The 27,448-nt window shown below is 38.4% G+C and overlaps 1 protein-coding gene across 1 annotated transcript in view; it reads left to right on the top strand.

Annotated features, from left to right (window-relative positions):
* cacna1ba (calcium channel, voltage-dependent, N type, alpha 1B subunit, a) overlaps nucleotides 1–27,448 on the top strand; it is a 156,159-nt gene that overhangs the window by 16,771 nt on the left and 111,940 nt on the right. The window contains exons 4-6 of the mRNA XM_067520853.1: nucleotides 14,592–14,683; nucleotides 14,999–15,151; nucleotides 16,180–16,367. Of these exons, the coding sequence (XP_067376954.1) occupies nucleotides 14,592–14,683; nucleotides 14,999–15,151; nucleotides 16,180–16,367 (433 nt within the window). The remainder of the gene's footprint in view (nucleotides 1–14,591; nucleotides 14,684–14,998; nucleotides 15,152–16,179; nucleotides 16,368–27,448) is intronic.

Consider the following 27,448-nt stretch of genomic DNA (forward strand, 5'->3'; position numbering starts at 1 on the left):
TTCACATATCTCCATCATGGGCTTAACTTTTTTAATTTAATGGATAGATACACCTTAAGATATGTGGACATTAACTAGTTTCAAGCTGGGTGGCTCTGCGAGCACTAACTTGTGAGTGAGTAGCCAGTCAGGTGCTTTACCTGCAGTGAACTGCTTAGTGATATAGTTCTCAGAATCCAGACTGTGGCTTCTTTGGTCTGGGCTAATGCACACAGGCCTACATAAATTTCTTGGAGAAGCCAGACCATGGTGTTTGTGCATTGAGCTCCTCTCTAATCAGCCAGTCTCTGAAGAGAAAGACTTGAACAAATAAATGAATAATTGATTAGGTTTCACTGTGGATGAAGTAGCCCAGTTACAGAATGCAATTTATCCTCTCTGATAAGCTTCATATTTTACATTTTACTGTGCTTTTAGTTAGTTTTGGACATTATGTACTGAATAGTATTCAGCCTTACCTTAAATGTTTTTATGGACAGACAATTTAGCTGTGCTCCCTGCTGCAATACATCAGTGTTTGCAGATTTTTATTTTTATTTTTACTGTATCTAGATCTAGACTTCAACATGCTCACATTCTAAGCCAAGACATTTGCCTCTTTCAATGTGTCCTGAAAGATCTCAGAAAACATTTAGCTAAGGTCGCATTGTGAAAAACATTGCAGTCTGTTTAATTCATGATATCATCGGGACATTACACAGCTGGTTAAAAGAGTTGATGCTTAAAACATTAGATGTTTGGGAGTAGTGGCATTAGGGAGCATCTACAGAAAAATGTATGCTGTACAGTAAATGACGTTCACATACACTACTCACAAAAAGTTATAAAGGGATATTCAACCTTAGGGCAAAATTTTAGATTGTACCTAAAATGCACTATAACCTTTACAGGTCAACTTTATTTGACTTTCTTTAAAGTTTTGAATGCACATGTCCAACTGTTCATGTTTCAGTACTTATTGCATGCTGTTCTCTAACAAGCTGATTAACCACACAATTCATGGATCAATTAACCACCAAATGTTTTGCTTGAATGACAGTTTGTATTTAAACAGTTTTTAAACTTTTTATCATGCTGTTCACATTTTTACATCATAAGAACAACACGACACCTAACAATTGACAAAATATTGAGACATTACCATTTTTTGTTGTGGTATACCCACCACTGTTAGCTTTTGTTTTAATAAATTATTTGAGATAAAGAAATTATCATTGCATGGTTCTATTTAAATGTCCTACTTTGGGGATATAATATCACTCTAGCATGAATTTTTTAAATTTTTATAAATTTCACCGGATATTCGAATATACCTTACTTTTTGTGAGTAGTGTATATAACATGACTTGTTTCTTTAATTTAATGGACGGCAGGCAGTACTGGTCCATATTGGTCACATGGTCAAGATGGCTGCTGAGAGCAGAGGTAGTTTGTTTCTCAACAACTGCTCCTCTGTTTCACTCTTTGCACCTTTGCAACTTTTTTCCTAATATTAGGTGGATTGATTTATATTTTTCAACAACTGTATTTTGGTGTGAAAGAAAACAGCCTTCAACTGAATATTTCAGGAATTCCAGCTTAGCCTAATTTTTGTTGCTTCTTCAGATTCAAATGATGTATCTGCTTAAGTGATACAGCTCATTTTATAGGGAAGGGTACAAACAACAAAACCACAGCTAAAGAGTAAAATGAAGCTGCAGTTACAGAAACAAAAGACTCTATTTTCATGCCTCCTTTATTTATGATTTATCCGTGTTCCACTTGCACACTGTCTGATTTTGCCTGTAATAATATTTCCCACAATTTACCTGACTATCTAACCACAACAGAATTGTTATGGACATGGACACCTAGGTCTCATTTTACATCCTTGATATGGACCTATAGTTAAATTAAGGACATAGATTAAAGTGATGCCTTTAGGGCTGTGTTGTTCGTTTGCCAATAAAAATATAATTCGACTGGACCTCCTGGTTTTGAGGATTTGTCACACTATATCAGCAAAACAAGGAGAAATCCTCCATTCCGGTTTACTTCTATTATATTAACTTTTAGATTGATTAATGTCAGCATTCTTTATAATGACTAACAAATATGTGAGGGGGGAGGAAACTGTCATTAAGCATAACTGGCTTAAGCCTGTTTTAGTTGGTCAAACCAAGAAAAATGATGATGTGGGGAACATGTCTAAATCAGGCCATCAACCTCCAAGCTGTTGTGTGCTCCTATACAGATCGATGTGTATGAGACAATCGATGATTTGGGTGGTACCTCAAGCCCCCACTCCATTGTCATCACCAACTCCTCCTCAGGGAGCTGATTGATGCCTTTCAGGGAGGGTTGCGACTCAGCAGGCAGCTTAGGCACTGCAGTCTCCACTCAGCTACTCGCCATGTATCTCTGCATGCTATCTTGCTTACCCTTTCATCTGCAGGGGGATTAACCTTTTTGTATTCAAAACGATAACATGAACTTTTATGCATCTACTATGTTGTGGCTGAGTGCTGCACCTGAACTGAAAATCTTGAAAACTCTCTCCCCAGAATCGGGTTAATGTCTTTCGTTATATACATTGCAGACAGTGATGACTGCAGTTTATTGAATGGTAAATGGCTTTTCTACCTATTGGCACTCAAAGCGGTTTACACTGCTTCTCATTCACCCATTCACACTCACAATCACACACACATACTGATACACCGATGGGGGAGCTGCTATGCTGCTGGCCAACACTCACCGGGATCAACTAAGTTGGGGTTCACTGGGGTTCACCTTCCTGCGCCACAGTCGCCACTACTTACTACTGTAAAGCTGAAGTTTCTTTGGTTGGCCATAAGTTTTTCTAGATTCTCTGAATGTTTAATATCACATGCGGTATGTTATGCCATTTCTGTTGAGAAGCATTATACTTACATTTATAAACTGTTTGCTCATGTGGTCTTTCAGAGAATGATGAACTTCAACCCATCCTAATTTCTGAAAGACGGTGCTTCGCTGGGATCCCCTAATTATTTCCAATCATGATACTGACCCTTTTGGTAAATAAGATAATAAGGACTGAGACAGTGTTCAAGTGCTTTCTTTCCTTAGTATTACACAAGATTTCCAGTCTTTTTTTGCTATGTCTTGTTTACATTTACAGCATCCCAACTGCAGTGTTTTCCATCACTTATAATCTTTGAATATTTTGCAGTAGTCCTGTGTGGAGGAGGTAAAATCTTGAATTATCCTTTCTAGGTCTGCAAATAAAAGGAATTAACTGATGTTCTAAAGCCCTTGATTCTAGCAATGAAGCCCTTATGATCTCAAGCATTTTGCTTCAGTAAGGGCACAATATGGCATAACCCTACAAATCAGTACTGGAACTCAATGTCATCATGCTAAGAAAAGAAACAAGTCACACTGAAATTAAATTTCAGTAATAATAAGTGAATCAATGCCCCAAAATTATTATTATTAATAGCTCATATGTGATTTGCAAATAACTACTGACAAGGTTTTGACACATGGTAGAAAGCATCTGCATTGTTAAAAGTCTTGTCTTAGCGATTTGCAAATAGCATACTATCAGTTCTCCACAGTGGGCAGCTGAAGTTATGGCTACTGAATAAAACTTTCTGCAAACCACAGGAAGTTGTGGGCTGCTCAAACTAGCTGAGGTTGTTGCTCAGCCAGAGTGTTTGCTTGTCCTCCAATTTTAGTATTAAGTTAAGCCTGTCCCTGGGCGAGACATTGAATCCCCAACAGCCCATCCCCAACCGTGCAGTGCCAGTCCCAAGCCTGGTAGAAATTGGAGAGGGTTGCGTCAGGAAGAGCATCCAGTTTAAAAAAACTGTGTCAAATCAACATGCGGACTTATGGGATAAGCTGAAAGGACAAAAAAATTTTAGTTAAGGTTATAGTTAAGTTAACCTATAAGGGAATCTCACTGAGATCAACATCTTTAAATAAAGGACTTTTAGGCAGGGTCTCCAATGTCTACGTCTTCACTAGCAAGAGTTTGGAACACAAGAGTCACACTAACTCAGACATCACCTGGGTCAAGGTCTGCATAGGTGCTGATGAGTAGTAAAACAAAATCGAGACATTCATTGAAAAGTGCTGAGATATGTCGAAAGCCAACATCTAGACGTGTTGTAATATCAGCAAAAAGCACCTGCCATCAACTTGAGATAGATAAGAAGCGAGCAACTACAGGAAGCCAGTGTAGAGATCTGAAGAGTGGTGTGACATGAGTTGTTAAATTAGGCGTCTGCTGCATTTTGGATCATCTGCAAGGGTTTGATTGTGGATACCGGTAACCCCATTAAGGGAGCATTGCAGTAAACAAGACGAGATATGACCAGCACCTGTACTATGAGTTGGCTTGTATATTCCGTGAGGTAGGGTCTGATCTTTCTGATTTTGTAAAGGGTAAATCTCTATTAAAAACAGACTAAATCAGCAGACTCAAGAGAAATGACAGAAACTCAGCTACCTCTGAAACCAACAAACACATTTCAAACAGCACTTACTTGTTCAGCATAGCTCCTCTCCTAGTTTGGTGCTTGTCCTTATAACACACCTGCCCACTTATAGCACACTTGAAGTGGTTAACTAATAAATGGAACCCACCCTAATTAAACTGACAGTGCTCATCCTGAAGGACCCCAAACGGGAACAGCCCCATCCAACTACAGCCGAAAAACCTCCCTCTGCACAACATGGAAGCTCCTGTCTGACATCATAGTGGCTAAGATGAGCATGCACATGGCTCAATACCTGAGTGGGGCTCAGAAAGGAATTGGTAGCAACACCAGAAGAGTAAAGCACGAGCTACTGGTAGATAAAGAAGTCACTTGATACTGCAAGACAAGACATACCAACATGTGCACGACCTGGATTGACTCCAAGAAGCTACATTATCTCTCAGCCTCAATTTTCAGGTAGAATTCTTAAACACTATTGTGCTTCACCTGCCCAAATAGAAATAACAAAACCTGCTTTTCTGTGATGCCTGCAAAGCATCTGGAAACTGTCTACAGTATGAGAATAACTGTTACTCTAGTAAAGAGGAGGATGGGGAGGGGTCGATTTGGACAGAATCAGCTGAAATACTCAGTTATGGTGACTTAGCTCAAATGTATTGAGATCTGGAGATCTCAGGATCTGTTGAATGAAAACCTTAGTCCCCCCCACCACTTCAACACAAGTTAAACATTTTAAACATTTACAATTATTTCGGTCCCGCTACATTTATATGTGCCTGGACATGAAAATGTGGAAAGATTAGCAAAAAATGTTATGTAAAAAGTGGCAACATTTTTGTGAAGAAACGATGATGATTGATTAAAATTTAATCAAGAGTAATCTTGGCATGTTAAGAAGTAGGGGATCAAGCAGAAAGGAACGAGTAGTGATAAGTAGACAGATAGTAGATATTAGAGTTGGAATCCTTAAGTAACCTTAACAGCATGCTGATAATAATCAGGAATCATCACACATGCCAAGAAAATCAGAGATTAGGTTTATCATATAGGACGTATGGAGAACAGAGGAGAGAGGTGAGCACATAGTTGCAGAAGGAAGGGCCAGTAGTAGCCAGAAGTATAATGAAATCTGGTGACAGCGTATATAATAGGAAAGCAATTACTGGTTTAATGAGAGCAAGTAGATCAGTATTTAATTTTAAAACCTGATTTTCAAATTTTAGTCGATTTGATTTTCTGAGATTATCCAAAAAACCAACCAAGAAAAAAGGTAAAAGTTAACCAGAGTTACACTGTCTTAAAATATAGTACAGTGTAGTATAGTAGAGCTAAATAGTTGTCAGAAAAATAAATAAAGTAAAGTACAGATACCTGAAATTTCAACTTAGTAAATTTACAAAGTACTTGAAGTGGTGTATTATAAAACATGTAAAGTAACCTAACCTTGATTAGAAATTGTCTCCAGTATCTTAATAGGATCCTCATTTAGTTCCCCATGCATTTTACAATGTTCATGTAGTTCCTGGTCAGGAGGCGGTTTCTGTATTCTGTGGGTCTTGTGTATTTTTGTTGTATTAAGGCTTTTAAAGGTTTGTGATTCTGATTTAAAACTCTAGATCGATACCAAGGTTTTATGACAGTGCAAAAGTAAATTTATCTCATCCATCTCCTTTTTTGGATAGATATTTGTGGTATATATATACGGTATGTGTCTTAGTTTCCCAATGATTTCTTTTTTCCACCTTCTTCTCTTATCATCCTCTCCTGAAGAATATTGTCCATGTGAATAGAAATAAATGTACAGTGAGAGGAAAACAATAGATGTACAGTTAATCTAATGTGTCATTGGGTCTTAACCCTAAAACCGTTCTTTGGTGGTCAATCATGGTCCTCAGGGACCGCTGCTCTGCATGTCCAACTGTCCCTGCCCTACCCACTGCTGATTACCTGGATCAGGTGTGTTTGATCAGTTGGAAGCTTGAAGATACCAATTCTCCTCCCCGCCATCTTGACTGAACACACCTGCAGGGTAGGGATAGTTGGAAAACAAGCAGAGCAAAGGCCAGCAGTGAGAACCATTTCTCCAATAAACTCAGTCCATTTCTCCCTGTTGTTCTAGGATATTTTCTTGGCCTCAAGCCAAATCCCAATATGTGCTGTTATGAATATTCCAGTAGATATAAAATTTCTGGGTCAGTCAAAATGAGTGTTCTGCTCTGCTAGTGTCTCTAAAATCATAACATGATATAATGCTAGATTGATCACAGGTTTTAGTCGAGGAGGGTTCTTTTCTCTCTGTTTAATCATTTAAAGAAAGAAGAAATTATAGTATATTTTATGTAGACTGAGATGTCCTATAAATCAATTTAAGCTTCTGCTTCTGCATAGAGACAGATGTTGATTTTTGGAAAACCTTGTCACACACAGATAGCTGACAGTCAGTAAAAGCTTGGTCCAGATCTGTTTCCCAGACTTTTCCTAAGGGTTTAAAAGTTGAATACAAACATATACATACATAGATATTCATGTTTACAGCTCTGTGATCTGGGCTCTCAGAGCACTTGACCAAAGAAGGTGGTTTCCAATATCACACAGTTGCCAACTTATTTTTCTGTTTCATTTTGGAATTTAAATAATAAAAATAAAACCTGTTTCAGGTATTCCAAACTCGTTTTTGAGCTCCTCATAAGATTAAAATAATTTCAAGAGAGTACAGAAATTCAGGATGTCCTTTTCTGCCCAAGTAGGGTGTAGTGAGAAATTGGGTTCATAAACACTGCGGTTGGGACGTTTTCTAATATCTTCCCATTATAAAAGAATTTTAATCAGCAAAACAATTTCAATTATAGGTTGAATTTCACTGAAATGAATAATTAATTAATAATTAAATGAAGGATTGTTAGAATTAGTGGAGCATATGCAAAAACCTCTAATCCACAGAGAATCCACATAATTTAGCAACCATTTCAGCATTGGTTTAATCTGAGAGGCCCAATGTTAGACCTGCATATTGACTATAGATCCATCCCAGAGTTCTTTTGGCTTTAGAACAGAGGTGAGTTTTTATCCTTTTCCCCCCCAAATGAACATACTAAACCTAGCATTCAACCAGAGAAGGAGGCAGCCTTTCTGGATCTTGTTTTATATTCAGCTGGTTCTTTGCCTGGTATTAACTTGGATCGTTTGTGAATGCAGAGTTTTCAGAGGCATTTCTGAATATGCAATGGTTTCCATTATAGAACTGATTTATTTTATTTCTGTCTTATTTTATTCCATTTTGCCAAGCAGTCTTTCATAGAGTGAACTTGGAACAATAATTAATACTGAAGGATTCTGCTTGTCTGGGATGCTGTTTTCATACCCAGTCATGATACTGACTTCTCAGTTAACCCTTCTAGTTTTAAGATGTTCCACCAGCCAGCTGTTTTTAATAATTACATAACTTTTTCGTCGTTTAATGTTCTTGTGACATGTTCACCAACTTAAAAATAAGCAAAAATAATTTAAAATCAGACATTTCTTTGGTTAAGTGTTTGATATGTTGTCTATATTCTAGTTACAATAAATCATAAATCTGTTTCACATTATTCACAAATTATTGCATTCTCCATTTTATTCATGAAGACTCATTTGAGTCTTTGTGCTGTGATATCATAAACATGAAACTGTCATGTCAAACAGCCTGCAGAGAGCTGGGAAGCCCAGCTCTTTGTTTTGTCTGTACCAGACCACATTTTGTGATCTGTGTAAAGGTTTGGGGAAATTTGAAGGGCTAGGATGCTCTGGCAGGGTGTTACTAGTCCACATTGGGTTTAAAGTCTTGCAGTCAATATAACAATATTTGATTTTTTTAAATTTATGATCTCATAATTTGCGCCTAAAATGAATATGACTAATATTATTGTGATACTAGTTATGTGTTACTATAATAATACTTGTTTCTAGTATCGAGTAGGGTAAAAATCAACAATACTACAGATACTCTCTGCAAAAAGAACTTGTTAGACTGCAGTCTAATTCAGTCTGAATGTGCCCTGCCTGCCTCTCTGAATACAGGGACAGCTAGCGTGTGTTTATCTGCCCATGAAATGTTTTCTTACACAGCCATGATTACAGATGGGTAAACCCCCTGTGGAATGCAAATAATGGAGTAGTTCATGTTAAATAAATTGTTGGGCAAACTGGCAAATGTAACTGAAAAAGAATTGCATATTAAGCACTTGTATGCCAGGTGAATAATTCTGTGTGCATTCATTATTCGGCAGCAAAAACCTATTTGCAGTATAAAGCTTCAGTATCCCACATCAAAGGTTTTAGTTCTGATTTAAGAGCAAAAGCCTTTGCAACATGAGTGAACACAGATATAACACATATCTAACAAAACATTAGAAAAATAACAATATAATAAATATATTAGTATAGAAATCATGTTTTGGTTCTATGTCATACATACAATCTGTCATTTGATTATCTATATTGGTCAGTAAATTTCCTTATTTTCATTTTATACAAAATGAGTGAATTGTTCTAAACCATCCTGACAGTGGTAAGTGATGACTGGTCAGAAACTCCCCTGGGGGAGTTGCTGTTACGCCATTTGCTTTCATTTAACCTCCTGTTTTATATAGAAAAGTGTCATGTAACCCTTTTCAGTAACTCTAGAATAAAAACATTTTACAATCTAGAGACAATTTTAGGAGAGGGTAAGCTGCATAGAAAGGTGAACATATAAAAAGAACTATTAGGAGTGGTTAATGCTAACATGTTACTGATTTCCTAAAACCTTCCAGCTGGCTGGATTGTTTGCCTGCCAGTTGATGATCCCTGCAAATTGTCCCTACAAACTGGTTACTTCATGCAGCCACTGGGATAGATTGATGTGACTTGGCAGATTGTTTATTATGACATGAGTGTGTTGTATTGGTGGAATTAATACCATGGAAAGTTACATTATTATAATGCATGTATAATGTGAATTATATCGAATTCAACAAGACAACAACTAACCAAAGGAATAGTTACTTTAGTTTGCATCAACAGAAATCAAAGAGGAGCAGAGCAGAAAGCCTGCTAATATGTGATGAGAGATACTTTAAATAAAACAGGCGAGGTTTAAATAAAGTATATATCTTATATAACTCTTGCAGAAGACCTAGTTCTCTCTGCAGATGAGTAAAATAAAAAGCCTTTCCTAACTTTTGAGAAGACAGTTGGCAGAAGGCAGTTGCTTACGGACCACAGGGTGAGTGGTTCGATCCCCGGCCCTGGCTATATGTCGAAGTGTCCCTGGGCAAGACCCTGAACCCCTAACAGCCCATTCCCCCTCCCCAGCGATGCAGTGCCGGTCCAAGCCCGGTAGAAATTGGGGAGGGTTGCGTCAGGAAGGGCATCCGGCGTAAAAACTGTGCCAAATCAACATGCGGACAATGATCCGCTGTGGCGACCCCGAACTCACGGGATAAGCCGAAAGGAGAGTAGTAGTTCAATAAAAATGATAAACAGAATAGTAATTTTATATATATATATTTTTTCATTTCAAATAAATAACTGTATAAATAAATAACTGTAGGCTTTATCAAAGAGGAAAGTTTCAAGTCTAATCTTAAACATAGAGAGGGTGTCTGCTTCCCAAATCTGAACTGGGAGTGATTTCTCACTAAACACAAACTATCAACTCAACTGGACACTTGGGAAAATTAACTTAAAGACAACAAGACGCCAAACAGATCAAATGTCGACAACAGGAGTGAAATATACTAAACCAAAAAAACACTAGCGAAACAGCTCATGAATAAAATAGGACACGGATGAGAAACATAAACTACTAAACCAGAATGAACACACAGGAAAACACTAAGGAAACTAACAAACAGAAACACACCAAACCTCAGACCAAAAGTTGCAAGAAACTATAAAGGAAGATCTTGCAGGGAACTGTGGGAAAAGCTGGACCTAAATAGTGAGGGGAACAGGTGCAAACAATGAGGGATAATGAATGTAATGAATGTGTATTGAATGTCAATAGCACTGCTGAAGGGCAAAAAATTGCACATTAAAAAACTATGCTTCCTTTCCATTTAAACAGGGTTTTCCTGGTAATTCAAATCAGGCCAAAGCAGTAATAGTATTTTTATAGCAGTGGATCATATTCAGCTGTTGGATCACATATTTTAACAACTTTGGCGACTGTGGCTCAGAAGGTAGAGCAGTTGTCCACCAATCCCAGGGTTGCGGATTCGATCCGTAGCTCCTCTGGTTGCATGTAATTGTCCTTGAGCAAGACAATGAACAACAACTTAGTTGCTCCTGGTGAGTGTTGCCCAGCTGCATGGCAGCTACCCCATCAGTGTGTGTGTGTGTGTGTGTGTGTGTGTGTGTGTGTGTGTGTGTGTGTGTGTGTGACTGTTAATGTGAATGGGTGAAAGAGATGCAGTGTAAGGTGCTTTGGCTACCAATAAGGTAGAAAAGCAGAAACTCATAGCTGCTGTTGTTCACTACTAGTCCAAAGTATGTGCTGCAGCACTCACATGTGATCATCCTTTATCAGATCTACTGAGAAATGTTTCACTAAAAATTATATTTTACAAATGTATAGAAGATGTAGTTTATAAAAGTTAATAATGACTAACAAACTGTTAACAAGGCAGCACGAAGACTGTCAGCTAATGGAGAGGCATTCAGGGACAGTACAGAAAGTAGGACAGTCATGTCTCAGAAGTGCTCAGAGCCTTAATCTGCTTAAATAAGGGACAGCCTTATTTTGGTCTCTGAAATATGTTTGGATCTGCATTGTTACGATAGTCATTCGAATCTCCAATGATTATGTTTATCACAAATGCAATCACATTAGCACTTTAGTTGCATAGGAACAAGTTTTAGTGTCGGGGGCTTTGGACCTTCTCTGTCTCTGCTGAAACAAAAGGATGTAAATAATACTGGTCTGGCAAAACTTAATATGGAGAATTTCCATATTAGGCTGGTTAAGTTTGTTGTTTGTGTATTTTGTTACTCATATGTACAGTGTGCATGTGTGTGATCTGGCTAGTCATGTGTAGCTGTAAACACTGCAGTGTGGTGGTGCAGATGGTTCCCTGTGGACTAGACACAGGAAGAATAGAAGAGATTTGTTTGTGCATATCCGCCCCTCTCCCTTTCTTCTTTAATTACTTATTACTTCCATTTCCCCTTTCTATATCTTCCTTCTCACCATTTTCTTGACTCCTTAGTTTTCAGTGTCTCCTTACTTTTTATCCTGATCACTTGTATGTTCCTTTGATCCTCTATCACCTCTCTCATCTCTCTGTTCCCTTTCTCTGCTCTGCCTTACCTTATGTTAGGTCCATCCTGTTTTTCCTCTGTCTTTGTCATTTTTACCTCTGTCTTCAACCTACTTTCATTATTTATGTTGCCTACATTTTTCCATCTCATCTTTTCAACTCCTTTATTTTACCTTAAGCTGCTTTGTTTCTTTGTCATCTTCTGAACTCTCCTTTTTCTATCTTGTTTCAAGGTTCCTATTCTGTCTACCATTTTTCCATTACTACTCTTAGCTTGAGTTGCTTAACTACTTAATTGTACTGAATATCCATTTAAGGTTAACCTTATCTTCATGTTTAATGTAAACGTAACTATTGTAGCTACCTAAGTAGAACAGTTGATCAGTTCAATTCTATTGCCAATTCACAGCAAAGTCAAGTCATCTCAAGGCACTTTACATAATAAAGCCAAGACTATAGATGTGTAGAGAAACTCATATATATATATATATATATATATATATATATATATATATATATATATCTGTAGGCTTTATCAAAGAGGAAGGTTTCAAGTTTAAACGTAGAGAGGGTGTCTGCTTCCCAAATCTGAACTGGGAGCTGGTTCCACAGGAGAGGAACTTGATAGCTAAGGCTCTGCTTCCCATTCCACTTTTGGAAATTCTGGGAACTAAAAGTACGCCTGAATTCTGAGATCGAAGTGGTCTATTGGGATGATAAGGTACCATGAGGTCAAGTATGATGGATCTTGACGATTAACAGCTTGACCATTAAGAAGAAGGGTTTTGAATTCTATTCTAGATTTTATGGGAAGCCAATGAAGGTGAAATCTGATCTCTGTTGTTAATTCCTGTCAGCACTCTTGCTGCTGCAGTTATGTTGTGTTGGGCTTGGTTTGATGTGTTGTCAGTGAGTGTGGTTAAGAATTGTGCTAACTTAGACACTGACCGATGAAAAACAGTGGTCCCTGGCTAATGTGTGAATGTGAATGAAAAGGCAGGAGCCTTCTTTGGGCTATGTTTTTAAAGGGCCAAAGGGATAGCTTTGAAACCTGTGTTTCTGTCTCTTCACTGCTTTCTACTACACGGTTTTATCAAGAACGAAATACACAGATAAAATTAAAAAAAAAAATACACTTTCATAACAGTTAAAATTACAATGATTACACAAGCAATAATTAGAAGAAAAAATCCATAAATTCAACTCTAAATGCAAAATAATATTTAAAAAATGTGGTATTTTATATAAAGAGTCTTGCTTGATCTACATAATAATAAGATGCAACATGTTAACTAAGGAAGAGGGAAAATGTCTATCACATTATTTAATGAATTTTTTTTACTAAAAATGTGATCAGGTTCTATCCTAACATAAAGTCATAGGTGAGCAAAGAACTTAAGGTGCTACTCAAAGAGGAAATACATCTTTTCAGACGAAAGTTCTTCAGAGCCCAATTCTCTGCAGAAAGAAACCAACATGAAATCAACAAGGCTAGGTTGCAGTAGAGCCCCAAGATTGAACATAAACTCAGCACTCAGTTTGGGGTCTTCCTGGTATAGTATCATGAGTTCTCTGATTTGATTTAGAACTGGCCCAAGAGCTCAATAAATTTGATTCCAGATTGGATGTACATGTACAACAAAAGGTTGTGCAGACTCCTAGCTCAAAGCTAGACTCAAAGCTTTTCCTGGTCCTGATGACATTAGCAACCAAACACTCAGAAATTGTGCTAAACAACTTGGTTACATTGTTTTTAATTTTTATGTTTATCTGTCCATTATTCAGCAGAGGGTCCCAAAATCTGAAACATTATCAGTCCTTGTTGCAAAACATTCACATCCCAAGTCATTGAAGGATTGTGGCATTAAGCTCACTGGTTATGAAATTATTTGAAACATTAATTTGACAGCACCCGTTTTGAATGACACAATAACCCTCAGTTTAATCTACAAGCAACAAGAAGGAAGTAGAACTTAACCCTGTGTATCAGTCTTTTTGTCTCACAGTTGTGAGACAAAAAGACTACAGTACCAAACACAACTTCTCATTTCCTAAACACTTCTGCATTCACCCAGAGCATTGTCTCTCTCTCGAGGTTAATTTAAGTATTTAGTTAGTATTTACTGGTTTAAGAAATATTGGTTGTGCCTTATGATGATATACTGTACTGCAAAATAAAACATAACAATCAGGTTTCCAGCAATTATTATTCATATTATTTCACTAGACTGAGTCTGGATATCCTAATTTTGGATACAGCTCCTGCATTAGACCCTATGTCTGCTTCTCTGCACATTATTGTTTTTAAAACTTTGTTCCCAGTTTGTAACAAACTCTCTATAACCAGCTTTTCATCACTATGACATGAGGACTTGACAAACCTCCTCCACAGACACAAAACATACAATACTTTTTTTCACATCCTGAATAGTACTCATTATGTTACTAGTGGTAATAGATAATAAAATCTTACAATTTAATATTATACATTTTGTGCTTTGGTACTCTAATTGTGAACAGCACTGGTAAAATGTCACTCAACCTCATCAATTGTGACACCGTTTACATTTATATTTAGTAAATGCTAGACGGTTTTATCCAAAGCAAAGTACAAGTGAGATATAAGAAAATGAAACAACAGATCTCTGTGGCACACCAGTGGAGAGACAAAGAGAGCTTTAAATTGGCCCCTGCCAATCAACCTTGATCCCTATACATAGGACCTGAGCCAGAATGCCCAGAGGCAATTGTTTAAATATTTTTTGTTTGTCATGAATATTTTGATATTAATGTTTTTTTTTTTTTTTTCTGTAATGCTGATTTCATGCTGCTCTTCTGTATGCAGGATCCTGGCCACCGTGGGGGCAGATTTTGATCTAAGAACACTGAGAGCAGTGAGAGTATTGCGTCCGCTCAAACTGGTGTCTGGCATTCCAAGTGAGTGAAGTTCACACTTATGGACATTTTTATTACAATTACTGCAAATAATAATACTAATAATATTAATGTATCTGGCATAGAGGTACTGGTTGATCGCATATGTAGTTTGTCAAGAAATTCTTCCAGCAAACAACTGCCCTAAAAACATTAATCATAGTAATGTTAATAATGATTTTTGTTGTTGTTGTTGTTTATCTATGCTAAGCACATGCTGATTCTGGCTTTATCAGCAAAACACTTGCACTCATCTTTCAGGATGAGTGAGTTTTCCTCCTCTTGTCTTCATAAAACCATGTTTCTTGTCTACCTCAGGTCTTCAGGTGGTTTTAAAGTCAATTATGAAAGCTATGGTACCTCTGCTGCAGATTGGCCTGCTGCTCTTCTTCGCCATCCTCATGTTTGCCATCATCGGCCTTGACTTCTACATGGGCAAGTTCCATCGCACCTGCTTTGAGATAGACACAGGTAAACAAGAGGAGCAACTGAGGTTTACCAAACTCTTTGTTTTATTCTGGGCATAAGTTCATAGTGTTATCTGTGGTGTGGCTGAGACTGCCGAGCTGATCAAAGCATTTTAAACCTGATCCATTTCTGTTTCTTCGTTCATTTTTCTCCCGTCGTAAAACACCATAGACACTAACTGAATTAATACTGATACTATCCATGGAATTTTTGACAAGGCTTTAACTCTCTTTCCTGACAGATGTAGCAAAACATTATTGAACATGTTTTTTATTTTTAAGGTTGTCCCATATGTTAGGTTGGAGTATACATTTTTTTCAGTACATGACACTATATGTAATTTTAAAAAAGGGATAACAGTCATGTCAGTTTTATTATTGTAAGCTAAAATGACTAGTTTGCCCCCGAAAGCTTTGAAACACACTGCAGACATTGGGAGGAGCAACATAGAGGGGATCTTTCTGTCTGTACAAAGGAGACATAAATAATGCCAATGTAATAAAATGAAGAAATAGTATAACTGCATAAGGTAAAGTAAAAGCATATAGCCAATAGCTGATTGAGTAGTTAAAAAGGTATCCAGATACCGTCACTTTTAGCACTTTGTTGTTTTCTAGGTTCAGTTTTCATTATTATCAGAGTACATGTAACATGAAGAGCTTTAAAGAAGACAGGAGACTTGAATACCAACCGCAGGAAAACCCTTCTAAAAATTTTAGTCATTTAGGCTTGAAATGACTTCATAGCATAAAATTATAGGATTTAAAATGTAAATATCAGTTAAAATTAGTTTATTTCAAGGTTGAAGAACCAGCATCTGTTCAGTCACTGTGGTTTTAAAAACAGAAATTATATAAAATTTATGCTGCTTAAACTTTGCCCTTCATTTCATTGTTGTTGAACCCATATATTATGCATTAACCCTAGAGGTACTTTCGCATAATACATCTCAAAGCCTTCTGTAAAAATTCCATCTTGCTTGTGTATTTGTGTATGTGATTCTGTATGAATGTTCATGTTTATGGCTGCAGGCGAGCAGGCAACAGAATTCCCCTGTGGACTGGAGGCTCCAGCAAGGACCTGCGCCAATGGCACCACCTGTCGAGAGTACTGGATTGGACCCAATTTTGGCATCACAAACTTTGACAACATCCTCTTTGCTGTTCTCACTGTTTTCCAATGCATCACTATGGAGGGATGGGTGGACATCCTCTACAATGTGAGTCTAAGAAAAACATTTGAGTCTACGTGTTGTTTCTAAGGCACCATGGCTGTTATTGTCCTTTGAATGAGCTACCACGATTATGAGCAAATGCCAATTGTTCATCTGTTTCTGTTGCAAAGCAATGATCCAATAGAACAAGCCCTTCTTTGTGTTTTCTTTCTTGTCCCTACCTTAGATTAAACAGTGTGCAAGACTCATGTGTGTCTTGCAATTTGGTTCGCTTGGATTTTTCCATATGTGACAAAACGATGGGGAAGACTGACAAAGTTTTCAGTTAGGACTAGTTTGAAGGCCTGTTTTAGGGTTAAGATTTGGTTTAGGGGTTAGGGTTAGTTGGGTTTAGGTTATGTATGGAGACATCAAAAGGTATATAATCACTATGTGAATTACTTGCACAGGCAACAGGGTGTGTCAGGGTATCTGATCACCACAACTCTTGTAATATTTAATTCAATTCAGATTTATTTATATAGCGTCAATTAACAACAAAGTTATCTCAAAGCACTTTACAGAATAAAGTCCAGACTTTAAGATGTATAGTGAGAACCCAACATTTCACCCTTTAGCAAGCCCTAGGCAACAGTGGAGAGGAAAAACTCTCTTTAACGGAAGAAACCTCCAGCAGAACCAGGCTCAAGGTGGGCAGCCATCTGCCTTGACCGGTTGGGTTGAGTGGAAAGCGAAGAGAGAAAAGAAAAAAGCCACAAAAGCAACAATTTAGGATTAATTGCAGGCTTTTTAGGGAGTTACTGAGGCATACCGAAATGATTACATTAGTCCAACCTAAAGGTAACAAATGAATGGAATTGTTTTTCGCCATTGCTTTGAGACAGGATGCTCCCAATTTTGGCAATGTTCCATAGATAGTGCATTGGCAGTGATATAATTTCCAGCAGTCTAAGCTTATAGCAGCATAACTATAACTAAGTATAAGCTTTATCAAAGAGGAAGGTTTTAAGCCTAGACTTAAAAGTAGAGAGGTTGTCTGCTTCCCGAATCTGAACTGGGAGCATGTTCCCCAGGAGAGGAGCTTGATAACTAAAGGCTCTGCTTCCCATTCTGCCTTTGGAAATTCTGGGAACCACAAGTAGGCCTGCATTCTGAGATTGAAGTGGTCTACTAGGATGATATGGTAATAATAAATAATAATAATTTATTTATAAAGCACTTTACATTTGTTAAAAAATCTCAAAGTGCTACACAAGCAGATTAAAACCAAGAATAAAACATAAGCTAGGGCTAACCCTAACTGACTTAGCTAATCAGCTAGCATGGGTGCTAGCAGGCAATTGCAAGAGCAAACTTGTCCAAAATGGCAGGCAGACGGGAGAACACCAGTGCCGCATCCCCTAGGGCCACCTACCTCTAGCAACAGAGATAGCTGAGCTTTATTTTGAACACAGCAACATTGGCCGGTCACCGTGATCACTACTCCTATACACAGCACTTTCCCTCACGGTGCCGGCCAACACACACATTATGTATAACAAAACCAGAACGTCTGAACACACCTAATAACACTAATCCTAAGACAAATCATGCACATTAAACACTTTAAACACATAGAACTATTGACATGGCTTTTACCCCTAATCCCCCGGGCTCACTGTGCCAGCCCCCAAACTAACCCACTAGCCAGGCCGTTAAAATATAAAACATAAAATAACAAAGCATTATAAAGAAAAAGTGATGATCACTTTTAAAATGTTTTTCTGAACAGAAAAATCTTAACTGTTTTTTTAAACAGTCCACAGTCTGTGGTGCCCTCAGGTTCTCAGGCAGAGCGTTCCAGAACCGTGGAGCAACTGCTGATAAAGCTCGGTCCCCCATTGTCTGGAGTTTGGAGGGGGTTGAGGCGATAAGTGTTAGTGGAACGAAAGTGTCTTGTTGTAGATTGCAATGTGAGGAGTTCCTTAAGATACTGTTGGGCATTTCCATGGATGCACTGGTCGGTAAGTAGAAAGACTTTGTAATCAATGCGAAGGTAGATGGGGAGCCAGTGAAGTGTCCGGAGAACAGGAGTGATGTTTTTGTTTTTCCGCACCCTCATAAGGATCATGGCGGCGCTGTTTTGAACATATTTGAGCTTTTGAAGGCTGCTGCCAGAGATTCCAATGAGAAGTGCATTGCAGTAGTCCAGCCTGGAGGAGACAAAGGCGTGGACCAGCCTTTCAGCGTCACAGAGGGAGTGGGAGGGGCGGAGTTGGACTATGTTTCTGAGATGAAAAAATGCAATTTTACAGAGGTGTTGGACATGTGTTTCGAATGACAGGTGGGGGTGAAACATGACCCCCAGGTTGTAAACAGAGTTGAAGAGGGTAATGGTGTGACCAGAAAATGAGATACAATTATTGAGTGAGGAATGAAGCTGATGGGTGGGACCAACTAGAAGGGCTTCGGTTTTGGTGCTGTTGAGCTGAATGAAGTTCTCTGTCATCCACTCCTTAATGTCCTCCAGGCAACAGGTGAGAGTTGACGACATGTGTTGGTGGGGTCGGGCTCAGTCTCACGTAGAGCTGAGTATCATCAGCATAGCAGTGGAAGGAGATTCCATGCTTGCCAATGACATGGCCCAGTGGGAGCATATAGATCTTGAAAAGGGTCAGCCCAAGAACCAACCCCTGTGGCACCCCACAGGTGACCGAGTGTGACTGATATTATGCATCCCCTAGGGCCACATACTCAGAACAATGAGAAGAGATGGGAAGCCATGAGCTCTGCAACAAGTTTTTCATTTCAATCTAAACGAAAAACCTCAAGACACTGTTCCAGTCATCTGAAGTCCACTGTTGTTTATTTTCATCCTGGCCCACTAAAAGTTCTTTTTCAACTGCTCAACCTTTGTAGGGTTTTTTTTTCTTGGCAACGTTGTCCATGAGGCAATTTGACCTGGGTCTCCTATGTGAAGTGTCCGTGCACATAATGACTTTATCTGTAAAAAACTCTAACACAATAACAAATAGAAGTGGTTTTTGAGTTTTCCATGTTGGGTGTGAAAGGCTAAGAGTAATGCTCTCAAATGAGTGATAGATAGGTTTAGGTTTTATTGGAAAACTTGAGTGGAAGATTGCACCTAATCTTCCACCTTGGCCTGTGCCTCTAGGAATATGATAATTAATATGACTTGAGGGGGTTGATTGATTGGCTGTGGCTGTAAGGACACTGCAGAGAGGCGTGTAGGACTGGATCTCTGCATCCTAGGCTCAACTCTGGGTTGTCTTACATACTGGTTTTCTAATGAAACCAGCAACATTTCTTGATAAGAAAGCTGCACCATCTAAAGTAGGATGGATGCCATGCCCAGGTTTACCCCCAAAATGTTTCCAATTATCTATGTAGCCCACATGGGTTTGCTGGACAACGCCTAGACAGCCAGTGGTTGAATGACAACAAGCTGCTGTACATGCTGTCACTGGTCAGGGTTCCAGAGAAAACTACTGAGTCGGGCATTGTTTTGGCAAAGTTATACACCGATTCAACGTTAATTTTAGTGACCTCCAATTTGCATCAATTTGCATCCTGTGTGAATAATAATCTTACTGTATCTATGTTTATCTTTAGCCAGGAGTTTCAAATATTATTGAATGTCTCCTGCTTTCGCCCCAGATATAGATAGGAATCAGAGGAAAATCTAAACACGAAACACACTAGGCTAGTAAAAGGAGAGACAGAGGAAGACAGAGAAGCCATCGCTAACTGCTAAGCTAGCGACGGTAGGATAGGTAAATTTGGAATTAGTTAACGTTAGCTGGTTATGTTTTAGAAGAGCAGGTGCTTGTGTAATACAAGCATATGTTACGGCTCAGGTACTAGTCCTTGTGCAGAGAAATCACTTATTTAAGTAAAGCAGGAGCTACAATTAGTCAGTGAACAGTCCTTCAACAAAAACCCAACACAATGTGAAGAAACAGGAAGTGACAGAATACGCTTACCGCAGGAGGATGGGCTACTGTAATTGCTCTAAATCCACTAGCCCAATTTCTGAATTCTGTTCCAACTATTTAGTCTGATTTGTTATGTAATTTAGAAACAGAGAAAATAAGAGAGAAAGTTCTGTTAGAGTCTTAAGCAGCCTTCACACCGAACCAGCACACCTCCCTCTATGAACTGTACCTCCTTAGCATTAAACCACATGTGGGAGAGAAGAAAAAAGGTATAGCAAGTGGTAGTGACTGTTTTCTATATTAATTTTAAACCTAAACCAGTGATTAATATCCAGATTATTTTATTTGGAGTTATTCAGTGTGTGTGAGATTGTAAGTGTGAATGGGTGAATGAGAAGACCAATGAGTACCGATAGGTAGAAAAGTGTTATAAAAGAGACCATTTACCATTATCAAATGGTCGCGCAGTTGTCAGTTTCAAGTAAGAACCATCAGGGCCACGAGTTTTAGTTGTACTATTTTCATTCTTCATCGTTTTCTTTCGGCTGTTCCCTTTCAGGAGTCGCCACAGTGAATCATGTGCCTCCATCGAATCCTATCTTCTGCATCCTCTTCTCTCACACCAACTGACTTCATGTCCTCTCTCACTACATCCACAAATCTCCTCTTTGGTCTTCCTCTAGACCTCCTGGCTGGCAGCTCCAACCTCAGCATCCTTCTACTGATATATTCACAGTTTCTCCTCTGAACATGTCCAAACCACCTCAGTTTGGCCTCGACTTGCTCCCTGCCTTCGCTACAATTCACAATGTCATCTGCAAACATCATACTCCACGGAGATCCTTGTTTAACCTCATCAGTCAGCCTGTCGATCACCAGAGCAAACAATAAGGGGCTCAGAGCTGCTCCCAAATGCTCATCTCTGCCCTTAGCCAAGCTTCCACTACTCTTTCCCACAACTTAATTGTGTGGCTCATCAGTTTATTCCTCTGTATTTGCCACAGCTCTGCACATTTCCCTTGTTTTTAAAAATGGGCACCAGTACACTTCTCCTCCAGTCCTCAGCATCCTCTCACTCTCCAAGATCTTGTTAAACAAACTATTCAGAAACTCTACAGCCACCTTTCCTAGTCACTTCCATACCTCCACAGATATGTCATCAGGACTTACTACCTTTCCACTCTTCATCCTATTCAACGTCCTCCTCACTTCACTGGCTAATCTTTGCTACTTCCTGCTCTACACCAGTCACCTTTTCGTTCCTATTCATTTAATGTATCTCATTCATCAACTACTTTTTCATCATTTTCTTTAATCACCCTAACCTGCTGCATATCCTTGCCTCGCAAACTTATACAAATCTACTTCTCCCTCTTTAGTGTCCACTTTAGCATACAAGTCCTCATATGCTCTTTGTTTGGCCTTTGCCACCTCTACCTTCACTTTATGTGGCATCTCCCTGTACTCCTGTCTACTCTCTTCAGTCTTCTCAGTTTACCAGTGCTTCACTGATCTCTTTCAGATTACAATGTCGACACAAGATAAAGTCATCCCCGACATAACTCAGATGGAAAAAGATAATCCCATGATTAGGTGAGCCTGCTTGGGATTGTGGTCATTAGCTGTGCCGATTGAAAATTAAGTCCAAAACAAACAGACAAACAGAGAAAATCGAAAAACATCAGACAAACACAAGCCTTTTAAGGATTCGCTTTCTTGTCAGAGCTATTTCTATTATCTTTTTTTTGTCTGTGTGTTCAACTTAAGTGCACACAGATTGAATTGAATGCACATTTCTAAAGAAGTATTATTTTAGTGCAGTGAAATTAAATGTAATTAAGTCGAAGATTAAAGTCATTCGAAAATAACATATTTAGTATGTACATAGTACAAATAAAATGTATTTAGTACCTTAAAAAACATACAAACACACAACTTAATATACTTATTAAGTATATTCTTTTTTCATTTCTTTTTCACCTGGGGCTGATTTGGTTTTGAGCCAGACTATACAAAAATAATTTAAACCAAATATACTTTATTTGGACAGTTTAATTATTTATTTGTTTATGTATTCAAATGTTATGTGTATCTTCAACAATATATTCTGTTACATAAATGTGTGTTTTCATTAATGTGATGTATGTGTAAAGTAACAGGTATCTCTGAAACTACAAATTGTTCAATCAATTTCATTCATCTGTATGGTCAAGAGCTGCTATGAACTTTACTCACTAAAGTATACAGCTATATTGTTTTTGTCTGAAATGTAAGCATATGTAAAAAGTGTTATTTTTTTCTGTTTGTGATATTTTTATATTGATTTATAGTTTTTATTGGAACGTTTTTTGTATATTTTTAATACTTATAATCCATAATATAAATCTGTAATAACTATTGGCATATGTGGTGAATTTATTACAGAGCTTTAAGAATCTACTGGTAATACACTACTTATGAACTAATGTCTTACTATCATACTATCATAGGTTAGATCCATTTAAAACAATACTAAGTGCATATATACATTGCAATTAGCATTAAGTTGAGCTTAAGTATTGTTAAAAGAATACTTTGCATACTTAAAGTTGTTACAAAATAATACATTTATTATGTGCTTAGTGCAAACACAAAATGTGCTGAGCGCATTTAAAGAGCTTATACTGCATTTAAAGAGATTATACTTTTTTTATCTAGACTGACATGGATTGCACTATTTTAAGTGACTCAATCACTGCAGCAAATCTGATAGTTTGCTCTCATACCCTTGTTTCGCTTAGTTAAGATGTGGTGTTCAGAAAAGATGGAAAATACACTGGCCTCTTTTGCAGTCCTATATAGTTGTTTTTTTTTCTTGGAATTGAATTTGCCACCAAAAATGATGTAGCCCTGGTAGATAGAGGTGTTGGTTCTGTATTACTGACCTACTTTTAATGCATTTTCATCATGCAGGCCAAGGTTATGGGTTTAGGTCAAGTAAATTGGTGGATTCTGTCATTGAATTGTCAGTTCAATTGAGGAGTGACAGCTGTCTCATTTCCTCCAACTATGGGACCCAGCCATGTCCTCTTCAACAGAGTGGCCATCTGCGATGGTTAGAAAGGCCCTTGTCTGTACCTGCTGAAGCTGTGACTGTATGATAAGGATGTAGGGCAAAAGTCAGACTTTCCCAAAGGCCTCTCCACATAAACACTGGTTTCTGACAGGCATTGTTGCATTCATGTCTGTAGCAGGTAGATAACTATGCCATAGAGGAAGCATGCAGAAAAAGAAAGAAACAAGTGAGTCCTAAGAATTAAACAAAGATGAATTTCATAATTTTTTTTTCTTTTCACACTGAGTTTACAGCAGGAGCTGTTTTGTTGGTTACTTTTGGTTGATTTTGCCTTTAACTCCTGACAGCAGTAACCTTCTATGAACTTTTATATAAATCACCTTACTTAAGCTATCACTTCACAGTCTGCATGGACAGAAGGAATGATTGCAGTGATCAGTAATTATTTCAAAGCACATTTGGGAATGTGAGTATTGAATTATGATAGACTTGAAGAAACCTATCCTTTTAATGCAGGTATAAACACATTGTAGTTAGAATACCAATGGATCCAAAACTGAAGGTGTCTGGCAGCACTGGGAGCAGATCTATGCCACATGGAAAAGTAATTTACTAAACCCTCTCCACGTGTTCTTATTACCAAGGGGTACCACTTGTACCTTCACCTTCCACATCTTTTCGAACTCCTCTTTAAGTTCTTGGTATTTCTCGAGCTTTTCGTGTTCCTTCTTTTTGATGTTGCCATCAATTGGGATTGCTACATCTACCACTACAGCCTTGTTCTTAATGTTTACATGCCACCACCTCCACATAGATGACATCACGCTGTATGCCAGGAGTGAACGAGACATCTGAGACTTACTGATTCTTACCACCTGTTTATATACCAGTACACTGGAATGTTATTCTGACTGTATAAGTGTGGTCGGATGGTAACAAGGAGAGGAAAAGAAATCAGAACTGAGGGGATTATACTACCAGAAAGCAAGATAGCAGATGTTGAGGATAGCTACAAGTACACAGCTACATGTCTACATGAAGAACCCAACACTACAATGTTGGGTTGGTTGGCCATTACAAGTTTGTCAGTCTTTATTTGGAAGTCCCACATGAACTTAGCTCTGTCATTCTCAACTACCTTTGGAGGTGTGCCCCATTTTGACTTTGGGACTTCCAGCCCGTACTGGTTACGGTACACTATGCCAGCCACTTGGTTATAGTGTTACATGTATTTCCTTCCTGTTCTTCCCATTCAGCTGACTTTTCAGGACATGACCTACTGTTTGTAGGTAAATGGTACTAGCTGCTTTCCTTGTGGCCTCTTCATGGTTACCTGGCAGTCTCCAAGGCCTCTGGTATGGGCAGTTTGTTGTGCTTCTTAAGTAGATTGTACTTCTTTATCATGCTTATGTGCAATTCCAATAGTTGGCTAAGATCTCTCTTTGTTGCCTTGATCTTAGCCTCCAAGCTTTGCTTCCATGGAGGTTTCTGCACCTAATGTATTTACTGTATGTTGATCTTTTAGGCAAGCATTTCAAGGATCACTGTTGCTGTATTGTATATCAGCTTGTTTGTAGTGCTGCGTTCACATCCTCTAGTAGACTTTCAGAATGCACTTCACAAATTCTTGGTAACAAGCCAGGGAGGTTCCAGGTGTACATCTTAGCCATGATCTTCAATCTCAGGTCAAATGCTCTTGTATTAAGCTCGTGGGATGTTATTGTAACTTGGAACCCAATTTACGATTGTGGGGGTGATGATGATATCTCCCCCTGACCTGTCGTCCTGACTCCCCTTGCCGTAGCATTTCTGTTGTATCTCGTCAATGTCTAGTTGTGATAGCAGGTATTTCTTTGGGATATAAGACCACTGAGATACTAGTTGTTTTGGTGTATCTATAGGTATCCATAGGTCCCACATCCTCTGCATGTAACCCTCTCACTAGGGTTACTTGTATAGTAGCATTCCAATAACTCACATTTCCCATCTCTTGTCCATGAGTGTCTTGTTCTTGTTCCAGTAGCCCACTTCTCATTGGGTTTCCCGGGTTCCCCAGCACCTGCAGCTGACCTTGTTAGTATCCAAGTATCCAAGCAAGTGTGACTCTTGTTTTTCCAACTCTCATTAGCAACAAGTTAGGCAGGTAGCATTAAGGGTCTTGCCTAAGGGCCCAATATCTACTGTGGGTATGTAATATGTGTGCCACCTACTTTTTTCAGTTTCCTCTATTCGGTATACGAGAAAGCACTGTTGGCATCACCAGCCTTGTCTAGTTTAGAGTCTTGTTGTAGTGAGTTTTGGTCTAATGCATTAGTCCTTCCCCCAACACAGTATCCACTCATCCATAATCAGCAGGCAAACTGTCAAATGCTCAAATCAATCAAATAGAGCTCTGGGGAGCACAATGTTTACAATGTAGAAGACAGGAAAAACAAGATACATTCCAGAGCATTTAATACCACTAATGTTACACTAATACTTAAGCCACTCTCTCTCCCTGTCTTTTTAACCTGTTTACACATAAGTTGAAGGAAGACCAGTTCCTTAGTGTAATTCTTTAAGAGTCATATACAAAGATATAGTGTTTATCAATAGTGTTAGTTCAAGTCTAAATATAATGTCAGTTTTGTGTTTACATGAGTCAATACCTATTTATTAATTCATGATCTGTCTCTGGGACAGTATTGGTGTACTATTGTGTTGAATTGATGGCTGTTCTCAGGATAACATGTTTAGGGACAAGCAAGACTCCTAATGGTTTCACCGCTGCTGTGTGTGGTCTCTCGATTGTGTTCTTTTAGCCAAGGTCTTAGTCAGGCTTACCCTGACACCAGCTTATTCCCTGATACACCCAGCGTTCTGCAGCTACTAAACTCACAGATTATTTCTCATACCTAATTCACTAGCATATTGTAGTGGCAGTGACAGCATTGCAAGTCACATGGAACACTTGTGAGGCCTTTCAAATTTTCTCTATTTCTGCATGAATATGATAATGTGATCCGATTTTCTAAAGTGATAATAGTAGTTAGCCTTATAAGGTGAGTAGTAACCATCCACAGTTTCGATAACTACTAACTGTTGGAATTTACAATAGAACCAGTACCCATTTCTTCCCTACTATGAAAACAGGCCTTAGACATTGAGGTGACCATCTCATGAACAATCCATCAGATAATTAAATAAAATCTATGTTTCGAAATGTTCTATGTTTCCATGCGTTCTTTAATAACATTTACAGACATCAGTTGCAGCCTGCCAGTCAAATGTATGGTCAAGATTGTGGCTATAGGTGTGGACGACAAGGCTGTGAAGGTAGATTAATAATTAATATATAATAAAGTATTCAATTAAATTCTTAACTGTTATATTAACGGGAAAAGTGGTTTCTAAAGTTTGGCTGGGAAGGTGCAGAAGAGTTATAAGTTTTGCTTTCAGCTGTTTTTTAAATATTGGGAGTGAGGTTGCTGAGCGTGCAGAATTTGGAAGCTTGGTCCACCATTGTTTTGCTTGGTGTCTTGTGCTTTGCTGGGACCACCAGATGTTGTTTCATGGCAGAGGTCAATGGATGGGAGGTATTGTAGACCTGAGTGAGGGAGTTCAGGTAAGCAGGAGCTTTTGAGTTGAATACTCTGTAGGCAAGTGACAGAGCTTTGAACTTGATGGGGGCAGGTATGGGAAGCCAGTGCAGAGATCTGAAGAGTTATGTGATGGTTAATTGAAAATAAGGTGTGCTCATTAATTTTCTGATTATTTAATTTGCATTTCCAAACAAGTGAGCTTCTTTGTGGATTCAGCTTACAGCTGCATGAAGTAAGCTGACAACAACCTGAAGATGACAGCTTATGAATATTTCCTATGTTAGTCTGAAAATAAATGCTACAGCTCTTAAACAATCAAACACTGTTTCTAACTTTTGTTTTGCAGAATCCAATTTTAGTGATAGAGATTGACCCCAATGGATAACCTGAAATTCTTTTGTGATACAAGGTTTGTATCATGGTTTGTTAGAAAGTATTGTGTAGGGCGTAGGTTTATGTCCATTATGTCGGCTTTAGTGTTGCCCGTTGGCTGTGCTGTGGTTTCAATTTTAAAGTTTTAAAGTGCTGACTGGTCCGGCTCTGTGAGCCTGAGCT

The sequence above is a fragment of the Channa argus genome, chromosome 11, assembly GCF_033026475.1.
Source record: "Channa argus isolate prfri chromosome 11, Channa argus male v1.0, whole genome shotgun sequence".
In the NCBI taxonomy this organism is placed as follows: Eukaryota; Metazoa; Chordata; class Actinopteri; order Anabantiformes; family Channidae; genus Channa; species Channa argus.